General features: G+C 39.2%; 2 protein-coding genes across 6 annotated transcripts in view; one reads left to right on the top strand and one right to left on the bottom strand.

Moving 5' to 3' along the window:
- wdpcp (WD repeat containing planar cell polarity effector) overlaps positions 1 to 11,732 on the bottom strand; it is a 102,614-nt gene extending 90,882 nt beyond the window's left edge. For 3 of the 5 annotated variants that reach the window (XM_032553705.1, XM_032553708.1, XM_032553709.1), the window contains exons 1-2: positions 11,275 to 11,732; positions 7,901 to 8,102 (exon numbers count right to left, since the gene is read on the bottom strand). The gene's annotated coding sequence lies outside the window, so the exon portion shown is untranslated. The remainder of the gene's footprint in view (positions 1 to 7,900; positions 8,103 to 11,274) is intronic. The other 2 variants (XM_032553706.1, XM_032553707.1) reach the window with 2 other exon arrangements.
- A 45-nt stretch (positions 11,733 to 11,777) lies between these two features.
- mdh1ab (malate dehydrogenase 1Ab, NAD (soluble)) lies at positions 11,778 to 20,828 on the top strand. The gene is made up of 9 exons (XM_032553712.1): positions 11,778 to 11,905; positions 12,394 to 12,492; positions 14,842 to 14,938; positions 18,058 to 18,233; positions 18,353 to 18,475; positions 18,564 to 18,740; positions 19,011 to 19,124; positions 20,098 to 20,187; positions 20,285 to 20,828. Exons 1-9 carry the CDS (start codon positions 11,903 to 11,905, stop codon positions 20,405 to 20,407), a joined length of 1,002 nt encoding a protein of 333 aa, XP_032409603.1. The 5' UTR covers positions 11,778 to 11,902; the 3' UTR covers positions 20,408 to 20,828.
- Positions 20,829 to 22,789: the final 1,961 nt, after the last annotated feature.

Below are 22,789 nucleotides of genomic sequence, written 5' to 3'. Positions count from 1 at the left end.
GACTAAACTCAGCTTTGACTGGGCCATTTAAAGACTTGAATATGCTTTGGCTGTCACACTCCTTACTTCAATATCAGGATGATTAACAGGCTACAGCAAGATTTCATGGCATGCTAAGGAGGAAAACGCGTACTGGAGCAGAGACATCTAAAACATGCAAGATGATGATGAGCCCTGACAACAAGGGTTGGACAGAAAAACAACAATGAAAACAAATTCTTAGAGTCTTCCTGAGGGATTGAGAACCAATATCCACCTTCAGCTACATGCACACAGACCCATCAAGAGGTCAGGAAGAAGAAGTCCTTTAAAGTTGTTGTCAGATGCACACAGTGAAATGCACTCTGGTAAAATGAGAGGTCAGGCTGAACGTCCCCGAGACCTCTCAGCGGTCTTATTTAGCCGTCACACACTCACACATACGCTGTCTGTCATCTCAGAAATGAGGCCGTGACACCTCGAACACTTCTCTGTGGGCAAGAACTCTTTCTGCCCATCTGTCTCTCTGACAGGTTGACGTGGCACAGAGTGGTTGCAGATCGATCTCACTCAAACCAAGAAGTTTGTTCTCTACGACGTGACCTCAGAGATGGATGATGGTGTCATATCTCTGTTTTCCTCTAGCTACAGTACTACCCTGTCTAGAAAGTGGAATAAAACTTTTTTGGCAATTCATCAGGTTTATATTCGTCTTATTTCACCACCGCAGAGCCAAGCAATCAAACATATTAAATGCAATCAATGAACTATGGAAATAAAACACTGAAAATGAACAAACAAGAATATTTTTAAAACTAATAAAAAGAAAAAAATCAATAGTTGGAGTAGTCTTTCTTTAGCGCTTCTGCCTTCATGGTGATGTAAGATGATTCCTGTAAAGTCTCGTGTTTGTGATTAAGGACAAAAGTTAGGGCATCTACACATTCCTTATCAAAAGAGTCCACATTTTTTCAGACAAGTTTCAAGAGCTCTCAGCCCTTAGCATTCATTTTAAATAAACATACAGAAAATCAAGACAGAATTTAAGTATGGAACTTGCCAAAACCAGAAAGTAGAAGGAAGAAAGGACACGGGAGAGAAAGAAAGATGAAAGACAAGAACAAAAATTGGAATAAAAGTAGAACAAAAAGAAAGTAGACACAAGGAAGAATAGAAGGGCAGTGAAGAAGGGAGTGAAGGAAGTATGGAAATATGGAATGAAGGAAGAACAGAAGGAAGGTTAAGAATGAAATGGGGTATGATACAAGGATAGGAGGAAATGGTATTGCATTGGATTGGATTGGATTGGATTGGATTGGGAGGACGGACAGATGGACAGATGAATCAGCTTTAACTGCAACCCAGAGATCAACCAAATATTGGATATGGGGCTGTGCCTGACATGTGCTAATATCAGTGCTGTTAACTTATACAGCTTTCTTTGGATCATCAATCTCAGCGGCGTGATAAGAAAGTTTATATGGCCTCATACTCTCACTTAATTGAGTTGGATACTGTGAATAATAATAATCTGAAAAGGAGATTCACAGTTGTGTGACTTTAGATTCACACATTCACATTACACTCAGAGATCTTTCCTGCCAACAGCCATCACTATCTGCAATAACTCTTTAAAGAATTTTAATTAATATAAGTGTCATGTAGTGCAGTGGTGTGAATGGTGAGGCAGACACAGCAGACCCAGGATGAGATGATAATGGTGATTTAATAATTAGAACGAGGTGCAAACAAATCCAAAAAACAGTCCAAAATCCTGGCAGCACTGCAGAGCGGAAGGCAGAGGCTCAGCACTGGTAGCAACAGGACATACGAGGACAAACGACAACACACGACTTGCTTAGACACACGACAAGGACCCGATGATGAACAAGGAACACAGGTGGAGTTAAATACACAGAGGGTAATCAAGGAAACGAGACACAGGGAACAATCAAGGGGAGGACAGGACAGCACGGAGACTCAGAGACACAGAAAACTCTAAATAAATACACAGAAAAACTTGGAACATGTCAATAAGTTTCAACATTTAATTTCCATTTGGGATCAATAAGGTATTTTTGAATTTGAATTGACCACCATGCAATGATATGAGAGCTACAATAAAAACCTTGAAACTGCAATTCTTGTTGCAAACTGATCTTCAGTGAATTTTACTACAAGCACTGGCTGACAATGTGTTCAAGAAGCAAATGCTGAAGACCTTTTGCATCACTCCATAACCTAGAACATTCCAAGGCTTCTATTACATCAATAAAGATTGACATAACATTAAAGATTGATTTCAACAATGTAAGACAAAACACAATTTCTTGCTCTCCCTAGTTCCCTAATCTAACAGTGGTTCTTTTAGTTTCACAGTTGTATGGCGTACTCATTCTTATCTATTTTTTCCAAAGAAATTATGCTTTATTTCATTCACACTTACAAAGAGAGTCAGTAAAGGCAGTAGGCAGTGTCCATTTAGGAAAATCTGAGCAAAATTCTTCCTGTTACCTGCAGTAAAGGAGTCAATTAGACTCCTGCTGACATTTGAAAACAGCTAAAATACAGCAACAATGCACATGTTAAAGCACATGCACTCAAGCAAACAAACACACATCTGGCTATTCTCCACCTGTCAGAGAGCCCAAACATGCAGCCATGCGTGAAACTGCCCTGCTCTGTCCAACACTTGTCCTCAGAGTAATGCCATTATGGAACTGAACAAACAAAAAACTTTCAGTGTCTGCTGTGTTGAGCTCTGTTTGCTTTTAAGAACTTCCTATTTCACTATATTGAGAGTCACCTTGGCGATCAGCCCTAAAATATACAATGGTAATTTCTACTCTGTGCTCAGGACAATAGCTGGGCTGTGAAATAATATAAGCTGGGTCAAGTCTTGTTTTGTCAGACCTTGTTTCCTCTTTCTGACTGTCCAATGATTGTCCAATGACAGCCAGAAAGAGTTAAACAACTAGAATGAAATAGCAACTATTTCTGACAATAAAGCCAATAAGAGTACTAAGATCTCAAGAATAACTATTTTTGAGTGACTATTTCAGAGATTTAAGAAATGTTTCTCATCTAAGAAGAGAGAGAATGTGAAATTAGTCAAGAAAAATGTAAGCTTTAAAGTGACAAACTGTTTTCCACAGAATCCACAATATCCACATCAGAATTCACTCGGGGCAAAAGGAAAAAATCGCTTTTATATCCGGCATGTGTGATAGTAGTAGCTATTCACAGGGTAGGAGGCTCACTCGGTTCAGAGATAAGTCTGGACACAGAAAAGCACTAGTCCGATAGACGTCTAGAAGTTCTTCAGTTCAAACTCAGAATAAAGTTGTTAATGCATGAAGCTTAAATAGAGGTCTAAAAGGTAAAAAACAATAGCAAGTATAGAAAAGACTCAGTTAGCATAGCATACCATGCAAAACAAATATTTAACCACCCACAGCTCCAAAGACTAGCCTGGTCTGGTTTCTTGCTTGAACAAAAGATTTGATCTGAATTTGGTGTCTTACATTCAAAAGACTCTGATGCAAAACAGTCCAACATGGGGGTGGCATCCACTCAGAGTAACTTTGACTAAGTAATAAAGCTATGCAGCTAAAATCAAAGGTTTTGGAGGTATTTGTGATGTGTCCGTATGGAATTGGATAGCTGAGAATCAACACTCCTGTGGTCTTAAGAGTTAGAGTCATTTGGACCCAGTTTTTTACTCTGTGCACCTTTCTTGTGTGTGGTTTCGGACATTGAGGGTCTGACGGGATAACCACTAACCACGGTTATGGAAGAACCACTAGCAAAGAGCTGGTTAGCCTCACACAGGACTTCTTGTGAGTTTTATTGTTGTTAATGTTGACATCATTGCCAAATGCTGGTACAGCATAGGTATTACATCACTTTCGACTCCAGTGCAGCTGAAATTTCTTAATAAAATATTTACGTTCTCTCACTGAGTACATTTTTAAAAAGCTGGAGGGTCTATTTTTAAGAAAAACATTCCAAAATTAGAGATAAGCAACCTAAAGAAACCACATATGTTTAAGGTGTGTGGTGATGATGGAAATCCCCGATGGGATGCAGGTAACCTCATGAACGAACACCGTGAAGTAATTCCCACCAACATTCTCTTTAACGTACATTGGGCTCTCCTTTTATTCACAGCTTCCCCATCCTCTCCCTTACATGTATAGGCTTAGAGTCATCTGGACGGGCCAATCCTGCAGGCTCACCGTTGGCACGGTAACGAGTGCTATCCTGGCTAACATCTGCTGCACGACCCGGGGCCACTCAGAATGGGCTTTAATCCCCACACAGCCGTGTTGTGGGGGGAAAACATTCTTTTCCTTTTAGACTGTGCAGATAAACAGAGACGAGCAGCGCTGCTGGTAAACCTGCAGACGACCGGCCTCTTGGAAGTACTAGGAATGTTGTCAGTTACGTGACCCCCCCCGTCCCTTCCCCGCCCCCTCTTCGTAGTTGTGCCACAGGCCATTATGGCTGTGCAGAGGGCTGTGACCGCCAGCTTCAGCACCAGGTTGCCATCGCTGACCCAATTGGATGGATTTGGGTTTTGAAGTTATTGAACAGTGATGGGTGGTTTGTGGGGCGAAAGGTTTGTCAGCCAGCCTTGTTATGCAAAAACAACAGTCACATTGCTGAAAAAAAAAAAACATAGACAACATTCCACTCTGCAAGTTTGCTGCCACATCATTTGGCTGCAGATTCAGGAGGCTTGTTGCTGCTGCATTTTTGGTCATCCTTCAGTGAGTTTGGAGTGTGTGGGATGCTGTCAACAGCAGAGGAGAGAGAGAGAGCTCAGTTGGGACAGTTGCTGAGCAACAACATGTGACAGTTTGGTGCCCCCTTGTGGTCAAAGTCAGGGAAAGAATTGCTTCGAAACTGCACTACTACTCACACCAAGAGTCATTCAAAGTCATAGCATGACAAGTCAACAACTCATCTCCTCTTCGAAGAAACCAGGCCATGATCCGTCTTCATATTGCTGTTGCCGATAATCATCTTCTTTGGCAGTGACGCAGAGAAGAAATGAAGACACCACCCCGTCAATCAGTCCATCAGCTGCTATGAAATATGTATTTGTCTTAATATGGAGTTTGATTCCATCAAACCCATTTCACGGATCATTTCCCTATGCAAACACCCCTTGAGGGTGGGGGGGCAAAGAGAGAGTTGCAGTATGTAGTCAAGGCAGCTAACAGTGAGGAAGAGACACACCTCAGATGTCTCAGTGTGTGTGTGTATGAGTGTGTGTGTCCTCCATGAGATTTAATTGAATAGTTCTGCTTCAGTGCCAAGAAGTTAGTTAGTCTGTTTGCAGAGGTCTGTGTTCTTTCTGATTGAGTGTTGGTTTTTTTCTTTTTCTCCTACACAGCATGCCAGCACTTGGCTAGAAACAAAGTCATTCTCCGGTTTCAATCACAGACACTGCAGGCACATCAAGCCAGACAGGAAACATTTCACATCCCTCAAGGCCATGTCCTGAAGGTGCCAAAACCGTACAGACAACAGCTCAAGCAGACCTGTAGCGTAATATTGCACCCTGGAGAAGAAATACTTCAATATTTTTATTTTTGTTAGCTTTGTGAACCTATTCATAATCCTTAACACTTTTTCACATTCTGCCACATTCCAGTTACAAACTTTAACATATTGTATTGGGATTTATGTGACAGACTAACGCAAAATTCCAAATACATATAGAAGGAAATGAAAACATGGTTTTAAAGCAATTACAGCAGCATATCTTTTGGGATGGGCCTGCATCTGCTTTAAACATCTCAAGATTGGAATGTTTAGTAGTTTTTTTAAATGGCTCTTGCTCAGTCAGACTGGACAGAGAGTATCTGTTAAAAGCCTTTTCTAAGTCTTGCCACATTTTCTCAATTTGAGTTTGGTCTGGGCTTTGACTGGGGTATCAAATATGATTTCATTAAACCGCTTCATAGTAACTCTAGTTGTATGTTTAGGGCCATTGTCCTGCTGGACAGAGTACCTGTGGACCATTCTCAAACCTATTTCAGCCTCCAACAGGTACAATTAGTTCCAACCAATTCTGACCAGCTTTCCTGTTCTTGCTGAAGAAAGGCCCTTTTCCACAACATGATGACACCAGCATCATGTGTCACCATTGCGATGGTGTGCTAGTGGTGTGTTCATTGATAGCTTTTCTCCAAATATAGTGTTCTGTGTGTAGGTTAGTGATGTGTTCCTTGATCTCGATGAGGCTGTTTGTTCCCTAGTGTCCTCCAAAAGAAACCTAAAGGCCTTCACAGAACATCTAGATTTCTACTGAGAATAAATTACACACATATGGAGTCAATTTAACAAGTAGGTGACTTCTGAAGGTGCTATGGATTTTATTCTGGTGCATGTAGTGTACTACTGGTACTTGTGGAGGTCAGGGACCATTATGAGTAGTTGAAATCCATAAAGATTTGAGATCCCCTCTAAAAACACCTGCAACTCCCTATTTCAATAATTCATATTAAGGATACATACCTTAAAATGCATTAATACAAACAGTGGAAACCATCTTTGAACTCCTGCAGAAGCTAAAGACTACAGCAGCGGTCTCAAAATCCAAACCTCAAGGGCCATCTCCTGCAAGGTTTAGATATCTCTCTGCTTCAGCACACCTGGCTCCAATATTAGTTCATCATTAGCAGAGCTCTGTAGAGCATGGCTGAATGCTAGTGATGCAGCTTAGTCATTAAATTTTGGGACAAAGGACACATGTAAAAATTGCAGGACTCTCAGGGTCTTTATGACCAGCAGTCTAAAGTCTTCTGCCAACAATCTTTTGGGGGTACAGTCAATCAGTGCCAAGGAAAATGAATGGTGCTCCTTGATTGGCAGATTTGTAATAGCCAGCCAATACCATGCCAAGTAGTATTGCGGCTAGGTAATTCAGCCGCCCAAGCAGTATTTTCCTCCGAATATTTCTATGATGTGCAATATGAAAAAATCCACAAATTATTTTTGCAAATAATTAGGTGCTACATTCCACAGAAAATCCCAGACTAAACCGTAAGTGGGGTCCACTATAAGGCTAAATGAACACAAATGCAGATCACACTTTTTAAATATCTATTTATGAATTTTGAAAGCAATATATCACTTTCCTAACATTTTATGTAAGGAAATTTGATTTTGTGCTTGCAGTGTGACAAAAAGTGGAAAAGTGCAGGGGTATGAGTATCATAGCAAGGCAATAACTACCACATTTTTTCTATGCCTTATTTTTGCATTATAGTCTTTACTGCTAAGTAAATCTATGATGACCTGATGTCTGCTTTTTTAGATACCTTGCCAGAGCAGAGAATTGGAATAGTTTTATATGTACTGAATAAACCAGTCATAATTTTGTTAAACAAAGCAAAGTAGTGTTAAAATCCTTTACTTTTTCATAGTTATCAAATTTCAGTATGATACTTTGAACTGCCAACTGCCAACTTATAATCTCTTACTCAAACACAGAGCTTCTGCTATGGCAACAAGTGATACAGAAGCTTCTTCAAAGGGAAAAAAAAACATCTTTTCCCAAATGCCAGGAAAAGTGATGTCCAGGCACTTAAAACTGGCCGCATACTGACGCCTAGTGAATTAAGATTGTTACTGCAAGTATTGATAAAGAAAGAACAGGTTCACATGGGTTTTTGTTAAAACCCACTGTGAAGAAGATACAGTGGGACAAAACTCATCTCTACAACTTCATCAGCTAATCTAAGGCAGGGACATGATGCTTCTAAGTCACAGGAACATCACAAGGTAAATAAAGTGGTGTCAGAAGAAAAGAGATGCCGAACTGAATGACAGATAACAGTCACGGTAATGTAATTATCTGCTGGGCTTGTGTCTTTTTTGTGTGCTTTTGTGTTTCAATGGAACTTACAATCTCATTGTGAGCGCTGATAGTCTGTCAGGGCTATTTGGTCTACTGAAGGCAGATAAGAAGGGGCGATACCGAGGCCGGTGGGTGCGACCGCCCTGCCTGCCTCCAAGCGCCAGTGTAACAGGGTCACTCAGGTGCTCTCTACAGGGACAAATGGAGGGGTAGAATAGGAAGAGATAAAATGGGGAGAGTGGAGATAGAGCTGAAGAGATGAACAAGAAAAGGAGGAGATGGAGTGGACAGGGGACATGCTGTCAAACGCTTATAAGGACCTTTGTCACTCAGAGCAGGAATGAGAATGTAGGTTCTGTGTCTGCTTGTGTGTGTATATGAATGTCCACGATCCAATAATATATGCACTTTGTACATATATTATTATACACATATGACCTCTTTCTACTTTCTTTTGGCTCTGTGCTCCAGGTCTCACCTCTAAAAAAACACCCACAATGCCGATAGTTTTCACACTTGCACAAACACAAAGGATCAAGCTAGCGTGCAAGCTGGCACCAGATACTATCAGGTGGCCAGCTGCTGCTTCTTGGTTTATTACGATTTCCTTTTTTCACGAAGACAAAGTATGCCTAATCCCCTCAAGTCAACCTGACTGTGGAGACTGTCAGAGAGGAAAACAAACACTGTAGTCAGACGGATCAAGTAACATTCACAGCAATGCAGTCATTGCTGTCACATGTCTTAAAGAATAATAACAGACCTAAAGGGATTTTACTGAATGCATTGAAAGCTATGAAATTTGTGAAAATAGACATTTCATTAATTGATTCTAAAGTTTAGAAAATGTTGCCATTTAAAGCACATTATTTTGTCTCATTACTATTTCTCCCACTTGTCAATCTACTCTTTTTATTAATTCAAACATTGTACTAATCGCAACCTTCAGAGGATCATGAAGAAATCAAGACTTCTTCATGTCACAAGGGGGAGATTCACAAGGTGTGGATCTCCATTGCCTTACTGTTCTACAAGTGTTGTATTCCTTGTGTTAGGCCACTCCTAAACCAGGAACATCAGAAGTGTCTTACCTGGGCTGAGGTGGTCCAAAGTTCAGGTGTTAACCAGGACTTTTTAGAGCCCTTCTCTACTGACAAGCTTAATGGAGATGCACATTTAAATTTCCAGCAGGACTTGGTATCTGCTCACATTACTGAAAGTACCAATTCCTACCGATACCAATGCTTTAATGGCCATTGTATAATAGTGCCAGCAAATTCACCTCATCAAAATCCTATCCAGAACTTCTAGTCAGGAAAGTATACCAAGCATGAACAAGACGTTTGGACACATGTCGATGTGGGTTACAAAAGTTGCAACCCTCGAAAAAACTGTTTATTTGAAAACTGCGGATTATAGTTTTTATTTGTGTACCGCAAACTATAAGCCACTACTTTTGCTCAAATCTGATGCTACACCATTTTTCTTAAAATTTTTCAGAGAAGGAAGTTTAGCTCATATTTGCTTCTGAGGCCTTTGTGTCATTTCCCACAAGTGGTGCAGCACCAACACAGGGAAAGGGTTGCAACAGGGGGGAGAATAGATTTTGCAATGGTTTGGCTCATTTAACACAGTGCAGTGTGAAAGCAAACAGCAACAGCTAAAAATGTAACAAATTTTGGTCCCCAATCGAAGCAAGTCTACCAGACTATCAGGTGGGAAAATCCTCCTAGTGCGCAGGAGGAAGATATAGATGATTATTGATGGCTTTTCCTGGCTGGTAGGCTACACTATTCTGTTTTTTTGTTTTTTTTTTAAGCAGCCGTTGTTTGTAAAAAACATTTATCTATGCTACCAGTATGTATTTCATTAAAATAAAATAAAAATCTCTCTGTCTAAATATCTTATGTTACAATGTGGACATCTGCAGCCTTGGTATGTACAAAATCTTTAAGTTAGTGCGTGCGACATATTTTCAGGCGGATTCAATAGTACAGAAATTTCAATATTGCATTGTTCTTTCCATTTTCTTAAACTCACAGTCATAATCTGAAAGCTACAGACTCCTGTTTTTCCTCATGCCAGTACCAATGGAAAGCGAGTATTTATTACACATAAGGATACGAATTAAACAGGAAACAACAGCTGCTTTATACAGCTCTGAATGAAGCTATCAAACACAGACCATCTCGAGAAAGGGAGCATGCACATTGGGGTCTGTCACTGCCAGGTGAGAACACATAAACTAAGGCCAGGTGTAGGCTCATGTTAGTGTGGTGTGGTCAATCTTAAAAACAGAACAATATGAAAATGTAAATATTAATTTAGGTTGAGAAAATTATGTTGGATACATAAGGCTCAAATGAACACTATGGATAAGCTTCATTGAGTTCTTTTAGTCTGACAAGTGTTGGAAATCAACGCCAGATATGACACAATTTTCTTTCAAATATTGTACCTTTAACCACCTTAGAAACAAGAAAATATGTCATGTTTAATTTAGATTAAAATAGTTTAATGTAGTGGAGATATCTGGAGTTGAAAATATCAATAGGCATGATTGGAAAAAGCTATTCAGTTTGCGTTTTACCTTTCACCTTAATGAATAAATAAAACACAGAACACATATTTTTTGGAAGAAATGCATACAATATTATCTCAGTTATAACATTAATTTATTTCACAATGTCAACTTTATTTCTAAAGCTGAGCAAAAATCTAATTTCTGTTTCCCTCAGTTCAATTAAGTATAGTAGTATTTTTTTTTGTTGTTGTTGTTGGATACTACTCTGCACACATGTCAATCTACTCATTGACAGGTGTAAATAAATGTCATAATAAACGGATAAACCAAGAAAAAAGGAGCCAAATGAAACAAAATATTCTAATAAAAACTTGAGGAGTCATCTTAAATCAGGTATTGCTGCCAAAATTCTGGTATGTGGGATACAAAATGTATAGAATCTTACTTATATTTTCTTTAGAGACATTGATGTAAGTTTTTAGATGCTGAACACACACACACACACACACACACCAGCCCCTTTTTAATTGCTGTTATTATTACCCTGGTAAACTTTACATGGACTTAAATTAAATATTAAATTTACAATTTCCTTTAGTTAAAGCACCCACAGATGTTGACCTGTTTTTAGATATTTTTAACTCTATTTTCTAGATAGTAACACCACAATTTTCACGGAGACAAGTACTATTATTAAATATTACGTCATATTAGGTAATGCCATTTCAGTGTTTGGTAATATGTCAAGTGTAACGCTATATTACTAAAGAAACATGATAACAGGGAATTGTAAGACGGTTTTTCTAATAACAATGCACATATGCATCAAAAAGAACACCACTTATACAAGCAGAAAAAGTAAAATTCGAGGAAAAGATAAATATAGTCATTACCTTACCTTTGTTATATTCTTGGTATTCAATATGGCATATACTTTTCACTTTAATTGGTTGCAAGTTTCCTCAGGACGTGAACGAAACTTATCCAAACTTAATGCCCGTCTCTCACTGAACTTGTTTATATCTCTTTGGCTTTGTCTTATATGAATAATTTATGCTAAGGTCACTGCTGTGCCAATTGTTGTTTCTGAAGTCCTTGTTCTGTGTGTCCTTCTGACAAGCGGCTAGGCTACCAGCTAGCAACGCTCGCGGCTTCTACGTAGCTAAGCAACCACAAGAGGCTCTAACAGGGCTAATTCTAGCTAGCTAGCTCGCTTGCTGTTCTAAAAAGCGGCTATTGATCTCAGTACTCATTGCAGATGGTGTGAATTCAATTGAATCCAAATGAAAGCACATTTCAACACCGAGAAGAATGCAAAAAATAGTATCTAATTGTTGTTTTCTTGAGCTGAGTTAGCCCCTTTCGGTAAAGGCTTAGAATGTAACGATAATGAACTACAATTCCATACATGCTCAGTCTGCCGTATGACATGTAAAAGTGTCGTAGTGAAAAGAGGCTTTAAATAGGAGTGACTTCTGTCGTCAGTCAGAAGTGGGGGGGAGAACAGTTCGAGTTGTTCTGTCAGCATGGTAAGTACTAGAAACAGAAGATGCTCAATTAAAGGATTTCTTTTCCAGAGTATTGTAGATATGTATTTAACTTGTCGAGTAAAAAGTGTTGTCATTTTTCTTTTAGTTAGTGATAAAAAAATGTTTTTAATTTGAAATAAGTTGGTGAAAGATAAGAAAGTTCAACCAATTTGTAGTTCATTTGTTCTCTCTTAAAACGATGTGCTTATTTTGCGTTAGAGTGAAATTTAAGGTAATGAATGAACGGTGGAGACGTGGATCAGCTGATAACCTAAATTTATCCTGGTTTTGTTATGCAACAGTAGGTTCCTAATAGAGACCAAAGGGTCTATTAATACATTGACCCCCTGATCTATTTAATCCAGTTAACAAAAAATAGAAATCCCTGCTCTGTGTATAAAAAATACAATTACCTGCCACCTTCAGAAAACCACCTTTATAAAAGCAAGAAAAATTGTACTTCTGTTTCTTCACTTTGTATTTTTCAGTCTGAGCCTATCAGAGTGCTGGTGACCGGCGCTGCTGGACAGATTGCATACTCTTTGTTGCTGAGCATCGCCAAGGGAGATGTCTTTGGCAAAGATCAGGTAAAGATGGGCTTTATCGTACCCTAACAAGCCGCTAACCCCCATTATCTCATTATGTGGTGTAGAGGCGCAGTAACAGTGTGACAGATATTGACAGGTGTTTGGAAACTGCTGTGAATGTGGCGAACGCCCCCCGCCATATTTTGAAGGGGGGTGGTAATCAGTGTTGGGTAGTAACGGATTACATGTAACGACGTTACGTAATTTAATTACAAAAAAAGAGTAACTGTAATTCGTTACAGTTACAATGAGAAAATATGTAATTCAGTTACAGTTACTTCCGAAAATATTAAGAATTACAAATTTAGTTACATTTAAAAAAAAATATGAACAAAAAACTTAGCGAAATATGTAATGATATTTTTATTGCTTTGCGCCGTATATCGCCGTTTCCCGCTACGGCTCCTTGTCTCTATCATATTTGCCAGCCGCAATGCCACTGATGTTCCGTCCTGTGCTGGCGGAGCCTCCTGGAGGAACAGCAAGCGAGCGGACGGTTCCATTTCAGCTCAAGCAGCGCATCAAAAACGACAGCCTTCCAGCACTGGAAATATAAGGAGCATTTCATTTACATATGTGAAAACGGCTCAAATTTAACCGTGCAGTGCAAGAAGTGTTTGCCGGCTATCAAGAACTTGTCCACGTCGAAGCAATCTATGTCAAACCTGAGGAAACATTTAGAGGTAAGTGCAACTCACTGATAGACGAAGCGTATTGTTTTACGAATATTTGACTGTTTGGTGTTGATGCATGACAAACGTTGGAATCTATTCTTTCCCATGAGACATTGTATGCAATGTGCTAGTGTTATGGTTTTCATGATGAACATAAAGTAAACTAGAAAATTCCTGAAGAAATTTAACTGGGGCCTGCCAAAGTGTGCCCGTCGGTTTGGACCCAGCGTTCTGATGCTAAAAATTAGCATCAATGCTAAGCTTAGCTAAATAGTAGTCATTAGCTTGTGGAATTTTATCACTTGCTTCGCAAGTCAGTCACTACTCTCCTTATGCATTGCTATGGGCAGGCCCCAATTAATGCTACTTTGAACATATAATTATTAATTATAGTATATTTTTCTTCTATCTTTTTTTCTCTCTCTCTTTTCAGAGGAAGCATCCAGGCGTTCTTCTGAAAGGCACGTTTAGTCCATCTGATACTCGGGACCCATCGTCCATCTTAATTCTTGATGCACTGTATTGTGCCGTGTTTACTTTTACAAGCAAGGGTGTGCAAAGAAAAAAATCAAGAAAAATAAAATGTGATGTAAAAGTCTTACTTTGCTTATTTATTACTAAACTAGAGCACTTCATTGTCATTGCACATGTATGAAGTAATGAAATGCAGTTTGGCATCTAATCAAGTGCAACGTGTGCAGATTGTACAGCATGCAGTATTTAGAGATAAAATGCAGTTATTCACAGCTAGGGTAAGGAAAGATGGTTGATAGATATGTGCAGCAGAATAAATAAATTACCCCTAGGGAAATGCATGTATGTGCAGAGCCACTATAGATAGGGCTATACAAGTGCGAATTGAAGAGGAACACTGTACAAATGTTGGGATGGTACAGTAAGGTATGGATAGAGGGGAAGGAAAGACTGGTCTTTGGGAAGAGTTCAATAAGGTGACCGCTGTAGGAAAGAAGTGGTTTCTGAACCTGCTTGTGTTAGTCTGCAAACTGCGTAAATGGTAGAGCCTGGGGGAGGAGCAGAAAAGAGTATGGCCCGATGAGAGGAGTCTGAGAAAATCTTACATGCCTGGTGCTGGCATCTCTTCTTGTGGACCTCCTGTGATTGCCTGTCAGCAATTCCCTCTCAGCTTAGTGCTCTTTTAAGGTTCCCACTCAGTTCTCAAAAATTAAATGTTGAACATGGGTCAATACTCATTAAAACCTCAAAGTAATCCAAAAGTAATCAAAAGTAATTAGTTACATTACTTTTTAAAAGTAATCGAAAAAGTTACACTACAATTACATTTTAAACAAGGTAACTTGTAACTGTAACGGATTACATTTTTAAAGTAACTTACCCAACACTGGTGGTAATGAGCAGACGTTGTCTATGTTGGAGTTGAAGAGACTCCACTCACTCACCCACGTGGCCTCCGATGAAAGAGGATTGTCCTTGAAGTCAGTGAGGAGGATCTTGTGCCAAGTGTCTTAGTCCATTTTTAAAACCACTTGATCCGTTTGGCACACACAGTTGTCACCGAGTCTTACAGCTTTACTCGTGCAGTGTGTCTGAAGCCTCACACAATACACTTCATAATTAAATACACACCATATTAATTTAATATGCTTCGTTATGTTTAATCTAATACTAAATATCTCTTGTCTCTTTCATTTATTAGCCAATCATCTTGCTTCTTTTGGACATTACTCCCATGCTGCCAGTGTTAGAGGGGGTGGTCATGGAACTGCAGGACTGTTCCCTTCCACTTCTGAGAGGTAAACATTTCAAACTATGAGGAAAAATAAATTCAACAATGCAATAAAATGAGATCTCTTCCTAGGGATCATTCACCAGATTAGTGTAAAAGATGACTAATTGAATTAACCACACATTTGTCTTCAACCAAATGGCTGAAACACACTTTCTATTAAATAGCTATTTAAAATCTTATCGGAGTGATTGTGAGAAGTCCCGTTCTGTTTAGAGCCCTAAGTCTCGAGTCTAAACAGAATTTAGTGAACTTCTCAGTCTCCCATATTGCAGCCAGAGTGCAGCCAGAGTACCACGATAAGATGCTGTATGTAATCAAACTCTTGGTCTCTGTAAAAATGCAGTGAGAATACAGGTAGGGAGTTGTGTTTGGTTCAATTTTCTCACAAAGTAAAGTCACTGCTGAGCCTGTTTTACAACCCCAGTGGCATTCATCTCTATTTATGATCCACAACATTTTGAAAGTCCCCTCTGCTGTCTTTTTTTACATTATAATAATTAGATTTGCATTGCTGACTTAGTGAGTTGTGCCATTATTTTCTTTATGGCTGGGATTTCTCAAATAAATAAAACATTCACATGTGTTTGTTTTTATTTCCATCTTCATTAAGCTTGTTTTTGAGTCTGTTTTTTTTTTTTTTTTAAGAAATAACAAATCACTTAGATGTGCTTACTTAGATAGGCTTTTAGTGGTATTGGTTCCAGGTCAATTTGCCCCAAATGATAGCCTGCTTCTCTTACCTGCATGTTGCCAAATATTTCCTTACTACTTCTATTTTGCACCTTTTTAAATGTAACCTACGCACTGTAAATGCTTGTAGTTTGATATTTTTAGAAATTAAGGAAAACAAACTTCCATAAAAATGCTAAAATTGTAAAGAATTTCTTAATCACTTAGTATTACACCCTATTTAGCTTAGTTCTGCTACCCTTTCAGGCCAATCAACTGTTTTTTTTCACTGGCCTGAATGGGCTTCTGCTAGTAGATTTTTTTAGTAGACTTTTTGAAGTCTTTACAGTATGTCATGAGATGATTGTAGCAATCACCTTTAATTCCTCAATCTCCAAGATGGGTTCGAAAACATCAATAAAGCCAAAACTTCAAAGGTATCCAAAGAGGCACAATGATCAGCAGCAATGCAATAACATAGATCAGTTCAAATTAGTCATTGTAGTCTAGATAAAGATTTGCTGAATTAGACTACTTTGGAACTGTTTGGTTTCCTAATTATAGATGTTGTAGCGTAATCTCAAGTGGAACAAGCCTTTGTGGCTGTTTTTAATGATGTTCAAAACATTTAAATGGAATGACAAAAAATGTGCAACTACTTGTTCACTTTACAATTTAGTGTCAATTTTAAGTCCGGTTGCCAAATCATATAAATTCTTATTTCAAGTCTACTGATAGCATTCCCAAATCATCCAACAATAGCAGCTGCCCACTCCTGAGGACCTTTTATTACACTTTTTATTTGGTTTAGAAATGATTGTCTTTTACTCTCTGAACTAAATGTTAAGCCCAGGAATTGTGCATGGCTCTGCTTTGTCTCCTCTGGAGACCTTAGATTAGGCCACCTGACCTTAATGTGTAAAAGTCTTTTAGGTGTCGCTATTGTAACCCTCATCGTGAGATCGGGTGTGAGGGGCCATTATGTGCCAACTCCATTGTGACCTAGATTTTTTTTTTTTCTCTTTGTGAAATGATGCTTTGTTTGGACAGGCACTGAGTGGCCCCTGTATTAACCAGCTGCAGTGCAAATACAGCACAGCTTTAAACACCGACAGAGATGGACAAATACAATTCTGGGTCTCCATGACAAACGTTCAGGGTCCATTTAGTCATGTTTGTCACTCTAGTATGTGACCATTGTCAATAGCTTGATTTGTTTTGTTTGTTTTTAATTTCCAAGTCATTTTAAGTCTGACCAAGGCATCATTTATGCACGAAACAGCCCACAAACTCAAGGGACAAACTGGTAAATGTGTTATACGATGTTTTTACAAGCAAGGAAGACGAGGTTGAATTGGTGCAAAATGCATAGTGTCAATCTGGGCACTGAGTGTTGAGTGTTCACTGGAGAGCCTAGGATAGAAACGCTCTGTGACAGCTGTTTTTCTTCAAATAATGCTATGTATCACTGATCTGAATGCAAAAGTCCAAACAGTTTCCAGGATGTGTGGGGTCTGCAAAAATACAAGTGGTTTGTTTCCTAACCCTTGAATTGGACAAGACCTGGATGGAGGGAAGATCGGCCTTGATGATTCTCTCAACATACCTAGTTGTTTGTTGTGTTATCCTGTTTTGTGGATTAGCCATACTGCACAGTGATGGTCAAGCACAGGACAGACTGAATGATGGCCATATGGAAGATGACCAGCAGCAGGAAGTACAGTCTCTTCCAAATAATGTCTATGTATGAGGACCGTCTCAGGTCTCGACAAAGGGTGGCTCCCTTGAACTTGAAGTGATCCACAGGGAACACTGTTGAGGATGGTAGGGTGTGTTATCCAGAAGTTCACCGTCATCTCAATTGGGTTGAGTGGGTTAAGATCAAGGTGGTTCTGACCAAAACGGTGGATCAGCCAATCCACCTCCCATCTGTGTGCAGACTCATCAATGTCCTGGATCAGTCCAGTGACAGTGGTATCACCTGCTAACTTCAGGAGTCCGGTCAGTGTTGCAGTGAGAAAGGAGGATTGGGAAGACAACACACCTCTTGGGTTTGGGGTGCCAGTACTGACGGTTTTTATGTGGAAGCTTACAGTGACAGGTGTCTGGTTTAATAGTGTTGAAGGCTGAGCTGAAGTCCACAAACAGGATCCTGGCAAATGTCCCTGAATGGTCGAGGTGGTGCAGGATGAAGTTAAGTCCCAAGTTGACTGCAGCACCTGCTGACCTGTTTGCTCAGGTCAGTAAGCAAACGGCAGGGGGTCCTTCAGACGCTTCAACATCACTCGCTCAAAGAATGTCATTACCACAGACATCAGAGCAACAGGCCTATAGTCATTTAACCTCCTTATGGTGCATTTCTTGATAAGTTGGACAACTTGTTGTCCTCAGGTTTTGGGGTCTTATTGTGAAAAAACACACAATAAATCAGCAGTTTATTTTCTCCTTTCACAGATATTGTGCCCACTGACAAGGAGGAGGTGGCCTTCAAAGACCTGGATGTGGCCATCCTGGTGGGCTCAATGCCCAGGAAGGAGGGGATGGAGAGGAAGGACCTTCTAAAAGCTAACGTGAACATTTTCAAGAGCCAAGGGGCCGCCTTGGATAAGTATGCTAAGAAGACCGTCAAGGTAACATTTATTTCTCTTGTGTTGCTTCTTTAACATTTTGGACATGTTCCTTACAGTTACAGATTTGTGCCTTGACATGAGAAGTTACCAGGGTTATATGTAGCTGGGTCCATTTTCAGGTGCTGGTTGTGGGAAACCCTGCGAACACCAACTGCCTGATAGCAGCCAAGTCCGCTCCCTCCATCCCTAAAGAAAACTTCTCCTGCCTCACACGTCTGGACCACAACCGGGCTCGCTCCCAGGTCCCTTACCTTCTTAAGGCACTTTAGTTTCTGTTTGCTTACCAACTCTGTGATGAAATGTGAACTCTCACCCTCTCACACGCTGCAGGTGGCAATCCGCTGCGGTGTTCCAGCCACGCAGGTGACGAATGTCATTATCTGGGGCAACCACTCGTCGACCCAGTACCCAGATGTGCACCACTGCAAGGTCAACATGTCTGGCAGTGAGCTCGCCTGCTTTGACGCGGTCAAGGACGATGCTTGGCTCAAAGGGGATTTTATAGCTGTGAGTTGATGTCTTCTCTGTCAGAGCCAAACCTGTACCTTTTGATATGTTTACATATTGGCAGTAAATGGAGCACCCTCCACACTTATTGCAGTGGGCAGGGGTTTGCTGACCCTAATAAGTTAGGAATTGGCTGCTACAACAATTAAACCTTTCATCATTTCAGGGTCCAAACATTTTTGCTTCAATCTTCAAAGGGCCACTCAAGTTTTTGATGTCATTAAGAATCGTTTTTGATTTAATTAAGAAGTCCATGTTCTCTTTTTACAGACTGTTCAACAAAGAGGTGCTGCAGTCATCAAGGCGAGAAAGCTGTCCAGCGCCATGTCTGCAGCAAAAGCCATCTGTGACCACATGAGGGACATCTGGGTTGGTACCCCAGAGGTAAGTTTCCTAATAGCACTTTTTTTTCTTTTGTTGTCATAATACCATAATTTTATTCTCCTATCATTTTTACTTTATTCTCATACGGCTTTATTCTCGCAATATGTCTTTATTCTCATATTATTTTTACTTAATGCTGGTAATATTACAGGGTAATAAGATAACACTTTATTGATCAGTGAAGGGGGGATCGTTTTGATTGTCAATTTACAATGACAGTCTTAAGGACACACACATATCGCTCTGTATATTGCTAAGTATATATTCAACATTTAAATCGCACAGCTCTAGAGACTTTATTTATTTACTTTAATTTAATTTTTTCATTGTGGCCCTAATACGTCGTCATAGTAGTGTTTGCCCCATAAGTAGCATTTCTGGATTTAAAAGGCTATATTACCAATGCCCCACATATTTGCAATTGTGCCTAACATCATTTTGTTATCAGTTCCCAGTGATTGTAGTTAATCTAATTAATCTTAACGTTCTAAGAATAATTTCTGTCATATATCAACACTGGCTACATGTAGAAGAATGGATGATTCCTCTTATAGCCATGTTCTGTGTTGTTGCATTGCTTATACTTTGTTGTGGTGTTGCCAGTTTGAGACAAACCAACTTGTAGAGTTTAGAACATTAATAAACATCTGCATCAGGCAGAAAATGGCTATTGATAATTGAAATTGATGTACATACCTGCTTGTTTAAGCTGTGCCTAAAAAAAAAATTGTCTCTCTACTAAGTCACCTGCCTGTTCCATGTTGAGCACCTTCCCCTGAAAATGTCTGTGCAAGCTTCTGATTATTCTTTATTTTTAATCATTGTTAGTTTGAATTTTGATGCCACAATAATGCTTTTCAGACACAGTTTGAAATGTGTGTGCTGCTATGTTGTTGATTTGCTCTATTTTTCTTACGTAGCTGCTAAGATCATTTCTGTTCCAGTTATCTAAATTTTTCTGTCTTTTCTGCAGGGTGAATTCACCTCTATGGGGATCTACTCCACTGGAAACTCCTATGCAGTCCCAGAAGACCTCATCTACTCGTTCCCTGTCCAGATCAAGGTGCCTCTGATATGACCTCGCTTTCACATATCAGCAAGCTCACTGAGGATTGTCGTGTTATAAGAGTGCTGTTTTTGTTTTGTTCTTCTCTCATTAGGATAAGACCTGGAAGATTGTGGAGGGCCTGGCAATCAATGACTTTTCTCGGTCCAAGATGGACGCCACCGCAGCAGAGCTTATAGAAGAGAGGGATACAGCTGTGGCTTTCCTGGGAGTATGACTGCACTCGGTCGGGCCGACCCCCCCGCCCCCGCAATGTAGACCCAAAACTCCAGAGGCACGCCTGTGATGCAGAACTCCTTAAGCCCCTTCGCTGCTCTCTGCAGATATACATGTTCACATGAAAAAGAATGTCAGGATTATTTGAGGGTTTAGATGGATTTATATTTGTCCACTGCCAGACTTTTTTTTTAATCTAGAAAAATAATGAGTATGAGTTTACTTTGATCTGAAAAGCAGCAGATCGGCTGCTTATCGGATCGGTTCAACTTGATCTTTAAAAAAAGCTTCTTATCAGACTTTGTTCTCTGGAGGTGAGTGAATCGATGGATAACTCTTGCGTATTGTCAGTGATTCACTTAAGTCATGAAACACTGTATCTGATGACTTGACGTTAAAAATTAAAAATGTGTATAAAATAATATGGCTCCTGTTCTTTTTAATACCTTTTTGGTATTTTGTTGAGTGACTCAACGTACCAGCTTCACAATGTTTCATGACGTTTGATTGGCTTGCACTACGATGGCTAATTCATTGTGATCATGTGAACTCTGAGCATTGCAATTGCACTGTATCATAATAGAAATATCAACGGTTGAGATAACATTCATGAGGGGGAATGCACTTTTTGCTTTTGGTGACTTCAGAAAAAGCATCTACTATGACTGAAGGCCTCAACTGTTGCTTAAAAACATATGGTTTATTAAGTTTATTGTAGATGTCCAACCAAACAATCTGGCTTTTAAATTTCTTGTTAGTAAGAAGCCATAGCTGTTTCATAAAGCATAATCTATCATTTCATACGCCTGTTTTAATACAAAGTCTGCATGTCCCAAGAATTTTCCTCAGTGCAAACAGCATTGTGGATGTGATGTGTCTGGCCATTTAGCTTTTTTTAATTAGTATTTTATTTATTAATATAAAAATGAAATTTTTATATTTCAACAGGGGTTTTTCTGGTCTTTTTCCAGAGGCCTGTGAGAAGTGAAATGACACATCTTTACCAGACGGGGGCAGTATTTCCTCATCCCACCTGCATCAGAACTCAGAAATGTATCATTATTAGTACGATTAACTAGACTGGAAAATGCCATTGCTGATAAACTCAAGCTCTAAAGGTGCAAAATGCCACTCCAAGATTAATGCTTAATGCTTCACGGCATAAATATTTACAGATGGTTCAAATTCGGCATAAGTGCAACAACACACATACACAAAGATCGATGAAAGAAGCTTTCTTTTGGCTTCGTGTATGTTTATAACTCTGCGTATAAAGTTTCTACAAGCTTTAACACAACACGGTAAATACAAATCTGATCGTTAGCGAGTCAGCATATTGAGCCGGTTGGTACAATATGTAGCACCAGTAAAACGCTCTCACTGCTCGATGTGATTGAAGATTTTACCGTCCGCTTAATAAGAAGGATGTAGTGAGAATGACATGCTTACATACGTTCACCAGTAGAAAACGAAATCTTGGCTGGCTTAATTATATATAATGCGAAGAACCGTTTGGCAGTCGAAGAATCCGGCTCTTCCTGCTGAGCCAAGTGGTTCGGATCCAGAAAAAGAAACATAATTCCCATCATAGACACCCAGTAGTAGATGCTGGATCGAAACGGCAGCCATATAATAGAGGACATTTTTATTGAAACATGCAAAAAGTTGTAAATGCCACTAATGTGAAATGTTTTCATGTTTAATGTTTCATATTTAAGGTGAAACATTAAACATTAGGTGAAACTTTGCCTTTTTTCTGATGTGATGGGGGGAAAAAATCTGTCATTCAGCACTACATGCTACCATGAGTTATATTTCTTGTAGGGTATAAATGGCTATTTTGTAATAGAATATAAACACACTCAAAACAAACAAACAAAAAACACGCAATTAATTTCAAAATCGATTCTTGTACATATTTCTTAACTTTAGAGAAATGCCTGTCAGAAAACAAACTTCAAGAGAGAAAAGGAGAGAAACTTCTCAATAATCAGTGGAAAAACCTTTATTAGTATTACAGAAGTCAAACCTTTATAAAAAAAAAAAAAAGGAAGGTAGAAATTTCTCTTTGGTGGCTATTAGCTTCCTCCACAAAATGGTATAAAAGTTTAATTAGATTAGCTGGCTTAAAATAGTTTAAAAGGAAAATATAGTAAATCTAGGGTGTTTCATGTTGCTCCTTTTGTCATGTGATTTTGCCCGTTCTTACCTCGATAACCAGGTAGTACCAAGGTGAACATACATTATTGTACATATATATGACATAGTTCGACGTAAACTTATATGTTTCTTTTTTTCTTTTCTTTCTTTCTTTCTTTCTTTCTTTTTTTTTTTTTTAGGAAATCACGTTTTCCAAGACAAACTTGCCACTCACAATATGGCG

This window comes from Xiphophorus hellerii, chromosome 22 (genome assembly GCF_003331165.1).
Source record: "Xiphophorus hellerii strain 12219 chromosome 22, Xiphophorus_hellerii-4.1, whole genome shotgun sequence".
NCBI classification, from domain to species: Eukaryota; Metazoa; Chordata; class Actinopteri; order Cyprinodontiformes; family Poeciliidae; genus Xiphophorus; species Xiphophorus hellerii.
The sequence above is the reverse complement of the archived record's forward strand: the minus strand, read 5'-3'. Positions and strand labels throughout refer to the sequence as shown.